General features: G+C 42.1%; 1 protein-coding gene across 1 annotated transcript; it reads left to right on the top strand.

The window, feature by feature from the left end:
• The first annotated feature begins 3,179 nt into the window (after positions 1 to 3,179).
• Positions 3,180 to 4,775, top strand: LOC147312188 (nanos homolog 2-like). The gene has a single exon (XM_086263839.1). The coding sequence runs from the start codon at positions 3,349 to 3,351 to the stop codon at positions 3,847 to 3,849; it is 501 nt and encodes a 166-aa protein (XP_086119965.1). The 5' UTR covers positions 3,180 to 3,348; the 3' UTR covers positions 3,850 to 4,775.
• Positions 4,776 to 6,416: the final 1,641 nt, after the last annotated feature.

The following is a 6,416-nucleotide window of genomic DNA, read 5'->3' as shown; positions in this document are numbered from 1 at the left end:
ACACACACACACACACACACACACACTCAGCGGCTCAGAGATGAGGGAAAAACAACAGAAATCAGGATAGATTTTAATGTCAGGAGATGCCCTGTGATGCTGGGGCCATTGTGTAAGATTGGAATGTGTACCAGTGGCTGGTGGGTGGTCCTTGAAGGTCCCGGGAGGAGGCGGCGAGGAGGCAGCGGGTGGCTGGGCTTCGGCCTTGGCCCAGGAACGTCATTTATTCTGCGTGGCGCCGCGTGTGCCCTGTGCAGCTTCGATGTGTGCGGCTGACGCTCTGTGGTTCCTGTTCCTGTCATAAAAGGCCCTGTACAAGGGAAGAAGAAATGCATCATTGGTTACCAAAATAAAACAGTGTCTTTCTGCCTGTGTCATTCTGTTTGGTTTCTTTGAGCGTTTGTTTCTTAAATACACAGCAAGTGTCACTCTCTCTCTCTCTGTCACACACACACACACACACACACACCAAAGCACACACACCAAAGCACACACACACACACACACACACACACACACACACTGTGTATCATCACTGATTTCTATAATCCACATAATCCAGATTCGATTTGGTGCAATTTTTACTCAGAAAGTGAGAGATCTTATAATTCTGATCATTTATCAGTACTGACACTAAACTTTATCAGAGATGTGACCATCACAGCACATGCCGTTGTGTCAAAGTAACTGAGAATAAAAAAATAAAAAAATAAAAACATAAAGGAGATTTTCCTGGCATGGATTTTATAGCAGATAACCTTAAAAATATTCTGCAATTATACCTAATTTGAAAAAGTTTACATTTCTTCAGTATTAAACAGCAGAAATTAAGCTTTATTATCCGACGTCATTTACAAAGGAAAGAAAAGACAGCGGCCGCCAGCGCTGTAAACAACGGTAGACTGATGGGTAATAAGCGAATGAGTAATGCAGAAAACACATGTTTGAGATGGGAAACTTTTCTTGAAGTTTCTCTCACAGTTCACGCACAGCTGTGGGTTTTATCGTGTTGGAAGCAAAACAGCAAAAGTAAGAAGGAATTAAGGATGATATTAGCCCCCACGCCGACTAAGCTAATTCTGATGCGTCGGTCCGCTCTGTTTACGTCTTCGTGTGGAATGCGTTTCCTGCTCTCATTTGCTGGTTGTTGTTGAAATAGTTTTGTGAGCTTTAACCTGAGATTCTGGCGTTTCTGGTAAAACACATTTATATTCATTCAATTCAGGATTTAATGAATCGATATCGCTTCATTCAAGCTACTCACCCGTCTCTATCCACCTCCACGTCCAGCTCGACCACGGACAGAGGTCCCGCCCCGACTATCTCTGATTGGTTTAGACCACGAAGGGGAATGACGTGTGTCTGTTGTTGAACACATGGACGTCTGTCGCTTGGCGAGCGATCGGGTGGTTTAGCGAGTGTCAGCCTCTTAAGTTTAAGACAAGCCCGGCTGCTTTTTAAGCTACGCGGCGCTAGCTACCCAGCTAGCTCAGTACACAGGAACTACTTCCGGTAGTTATACAAAATAAAAGCGTCCCCCATTATAATCCGCTATAATGCCATACTTCCGCTGCGCGCGCCGTTGATATATACCTTGGCTTTACATTAATTGTGAGAAAACAAAACAAACAAATAACTCACCGTTGAGTCGATTGTGAGGTAGTGTAAAGACGAATGAATCGGCTGGGTTATTGCACGCTGTCAACTGGTCTGTAGTGTAGGATTTGTCGATATCTGACAAGTATGCCAACCACAGGGACACAGCGGCCGCCTCCATTACTCCCGACATACCACTAGAGTGAGCCAGCACACCACAAATGAAGTTTTCTTGTTCTCCATTCATTTCAATGGGAAAAAACTTGCATTAAAATATTCATATTTAAAAAACTATAGAAGTAATAAACACCAAAAGTCATAGCAACTCATTCCAGCTCCAGCCGCACACAATGATATATCATATGTGAACCTTGTCTCAAAACTGTGGGGCGAGTTAAGGTCCAAAATAAACACCAAAAGTCATAGCAATTAGATGGAGTCATTGCTTTGGCAATGACTCCATCTAATGGTTAAATTTCTGAACTGCAGGCTCAGTAAGTAAGTAAGTAAGTAAGTAAGTAAACTTTATTTATTAAGCGCTTTTCACAGACAGACATTCACAAAGCAGCAGTGATGAGACGCAGGTCTTGCGTCCATGACTGCCCTCGCGAGTTAAAGACAGCTGCAGTGTTTGTGTTTTCTAACTCAGGTGTCTCAGCTGAAGAACTGCGGGGTGATTTTAAGAAATCCCCTGTCAATTGGTTATGAGCAAAAATTGTTTCTATAAAATAAAAATTAAAAAAACAAAAAAAACCCCAGTTTCAACCGTAACGTGAAGTACACATTTTATTATTTTTTTCCTTTTAGTGAAAGGAAACAGCCGTCGCCGGTATGCTAGTGCGCACGCTCCACCCCCTCCTACGCCTCTTCCCCCCCCTTCTTTTTGCTTTGTAAATAAACAGAAATGTGACTTTTGCTTCATAAACAGTTTGACAAACAAGTGGTGCCTGCAGGGTGTATATTCATGGTATAACCGGCATAAACACAGCCTCACTTCGTGTGTGATTGTGCAGGAAATACAACTGTGCGCTCAGCTTCGAAAAAGGACCGCATCTATCCATTTATCCTCATCTCACCTCTATGTATGTGCTCTCTTTGAGCGCAGGTGCGGCTCTTTGCTGTGACACATCTCTAATGTAGTCTAGACGCTCCGGCGCCAGGGGTCATCGGGTGACACACACACACACACACAAACAACAAGTAACACAACATGGACCATGAACTCTGCGTGACTCAACTATACCAAGACAGTTCACCTATTACGAGCCTTTAAAGTAAGCTTATTGCTAAATAGTCTTGATATTTAATCAACAGGTAAGGTAACACCTGATTCTGTTCACATGGACGGAGTTTTTTCAGTGCTAAATAGTCTGCACATCCCGGCTCTTATTATTTATTTTGCTGCGTTATTTTGCAAAATTATCTAATCTAAAAATAAACTACATAAATGAGTGCGATGCAATATTTTGCTCTTGGTGTTTTCAGTCCTTTATGTCCATCTTATGTGTCCTTTTTTTCTGTTATCAATCAACCAACCGATCATTCGATTAAAGGCCTGTCAACGGGCTTCGTAAAGGTTCTTTTAAGGTCACCAGAAAGCTACATAAAAGACTGCACCTGCACCTGCACCTGCACCAAAGTTCTTTTTTTTTTCTCTCTATCTCCGAACATTGTTGCATTTTAAAACCTTCTTCAGTGAGCTATAAATATGAGGCGCTCCAAACACACTCTCAGTTTTACTTCTGCCAAAAAATGACCACAATGCCGAGACAACTGGAGGTCCAGAACTCGATCCTCACTGGTGGGGACAGCTTTAACATGTGGCACGACTACATGAATCTGAGCCAAGTGTTCGAGAAACTGTGCAGCAACCGTGAGGTTGATAACCGAGACACCGAGCGTCCAAAGAAGGGACAAGCGCCCCCTTGGAGTAAGGTCCACACTTCCACTCGGGGGAAGAAATCCTCCAAAAACTCATCACAGTCCAGTCCGACCAGCAGCGCGTCGGACACCAGCAGCAGCGCCTCATCCTCGGACTACTGCCGCTTATGCAAGCAGAACGGGGAGACTCCGAGGGTGTACCTATCTCACAAGCTCAAATCAGACGACGGGATAGTTTTCTGCCCCGTCCTCCGGAACTACACTTGCCCGATCTGCGAAGCCACCGGTGACAGCGCTCACACACGCAAGTACTGCCCGCAGATGAAGTGCGAGGCTGCTGGGAGGATGCAGACGGTAGGCAAGTTCTGGTAGCTGCTGAAAACTGAAGCTGCGAGAAACTGTACATATTTACCGAACTGTTTGGGGTATGTGTTCGTGTTGGCAGAGACCGTTTCAGTTCCAAAGACTGTTTCAAGTTTGACTGTCAAACACTCCGCTGCAGTCTGCAGCAAGGAGCTCTCATCCAGCACATCTGTGGAGCCCCGAGCCGGGGTGAGCGCTCTCAAACCTCGGAAAAAATTAAACTCTTTAAAGTCCTCGAGTGTTTATTGTTGTTGTTATTGTTGTTGTTGTTGTTTAATATGATACAATTTCGGGGGTACTTCATAGGTCACAAGTGAAACACTAAAGTGGCTAACCTTTCTGTGGAATTAAATAGATTTCTAAAAATGTGCCCATAGTGTCAGTGCGCGAGTCTTTTAGTTAAAATGCAAATGCTATATTATCCCTCATGTCAGACAGATTATTCGACAAAAACGTCAGTATTTTGTCTTTTTTTTTTTTTTTTTTTTTTTTTTTGGTATTATAGAAAATTTTTAACTCACATGCAACTCTTCCACTTGAAGTTACAGATGTACCTGAACTCACCAGAGAACATGCGTCATAAAAAAATAATTAAATTAAATTAAAAGTAACACTTCAAGGCAAAAGTGAAACGATTATGTGAAGTGAGAAATTGAATTAAGGTTCAATAGTTTTAGTTTCAAAATAGAGGGGCTGGGGAAATACAGTATACAAGGTCAAAACAGAGTTTGTACAAGTTTGTACAAAGACAGCTGCAGTGTTTGTGTTTTCTAACTCAGGTGTCTCAGCTGAAGAACTGCGGGGTGATTTTAAGAAATCCCCTGTCAATTGGTTATGAGCAAAAATTGTTTCTATAAAATAAAAATTAAAAAAACACAAAAAAAACCCCAGTTTCAACCGTAACGTGAAGTACACATTTTATTATTTTTTTCCTTTTAGTGAAAGGAAACAGCCGTCGCCGGTATGCTAGTGCGCACGCTCCACCCCCTCCTACGCCTCTTTCCCCCCCTTCTTTTTGCTTTGTAAATAAACAGAAATGTGACTTTTGCTTCATAAACAGTTTGACAAACAAGTGGTGCCTGCAGGGTGTATATTCATGGTATAACCGGCATAAACACAGCCTCACTTCGTGTGTGATTGTGCAGGAAATACAACTGTGCGCTCAGCTTCGAAAAAGGACCGCATCTATCCATTTATCCTCATACCTCACCTCTATGTATGTGCTCTCTTTGAGCGCAGGTGCGGCTCTTTGCTGTGACACACCTCTAATGTAGTCTAGACGCTCCGGCGCCAGGGGTCATCGGGTGACACACACACACACAAACAACAAGTAACACAACATGGACCATGAACTCTGCGTGACTCAACTATACCAAGACAGTTCACCTATTACGAGCCTTTAAAGTAAGCTTATTGCTAAATAGTCTTGATATTTAATCAACAGGTAAGGTAACACCTGATTCTGTTCACATGGACGGAGTTTTTTCAGTGCTAAATAGTCTGCACATCCCGGCTCTTATTATTTATTTTGCTGCGTTATTTTGCAAAATTATCTAATCTAAAAATAAACTACATAAATGAGTGCGATGCAATATTTTGCTCTTGGTGTTTTCAGTCCTTTATGTCCATCTTATGTGTCCTTTTTTTCTGTTATCAATCAACCAACCGATCATTCGATTAAAGGCCTGTCAACGGGCTTCGTAAAGGTTCTTTTAAGGTCACCAGAAAGCTACATAAAAGACTGCACCTGCACCTGCACCTGCACCAAAGTTCTTTTTTTTTTCTCTCTATCTCCGAACATTGTTGCATTTTAAAACCTTCTTCAGTGAGCTATAAATAGGTCACAAGTGAAACACTAAAGTGGCTAACCTTTCTGTGGAATTAAATAGATTTCTAAAAATGTGCCCATAGTGTCAGTACAGGATTGTGAACATCGCAACGCAAAGTTTTTGATTTCTCTCAAAACATATATTTCTTTTCATGTTGAACAGATAATATCTTTAATTTGAGTCAAAGTGATTTGCACTTGAACACGCCCACCAGAAATAGACCGGGACCCATTTTTATTCTGCATGGCTGCTGGAAACATCATGTCACATCTTTGATTAATTTCATCTGAAAATAAACGTAAGTAAAGCCAAGTGTGTTACAAAAGCTTTTATAATTTGTATTGCCAAAATCGCAGAAAATAACCCCATTTAAGCTGGGTCGACAGCCACCCCTAATTTTTGCATGATTGTAGCTGCTAGCTATAAGCTAGCTAGCTATCCTGCGCAACGTTAGAACTGGTTACCAGAAACCGACCATCACAGTCGGGAATACAAGTTAGTATACTGGTAAAACACGGCTTTTTGCCTAACTAGCTAGCGTTACCACGATACATCGGTGGTGGATAAAGCTAGCTAGCATAAGTTCATAGTTCATAACATTCATAGTATAACTCCGTGCTCCGCTTCGTTTGAATTTTTCTGGTGAGCTCGCGGTTTCTAGACACAAGCTTGTGTTTGTGCGCGCACGTTTGTCTCTCTTCATATAAATATGTGTTATGTGTGTGTACACCGAGCGCAAAAGATAAT

Source organism: Aulonocara sp. 'chitande type north' Nkhata Bay, linkage group LG15 (assembly GCF_057382095.1).
Source record: "Aulonocara sp. 'chitande type north' Nkhata Bay isolate Kocher_YH1m ecotype deep benthic linkage group LG15, A_spYH_male_GT1.1, whole genome shotgun sequence".
Taxonomy (NCBI): domain Eukaryota; kingdom Metazoa; phylum Chordata; class Actinopteri; order Cichliformes; family Cichlidae; genus Aulonocara; species Aulonocara sp. 'chitande type north' Nkhata Bay.
Note: the sequence above shows the minus strand (reverse complement) of the source record. Positions and strands in the feature narration are given on the sequence as shown.

What these genes read in the sequence shown, in the direction of transcription:
- LOC147312188 (XM_086263839.1), top strand. Translation starts at nt 3,349, where the DNA reads ATGACCACAATGCCGAGACAACTGGAGGTCCAGAACTCGATCCTCACT.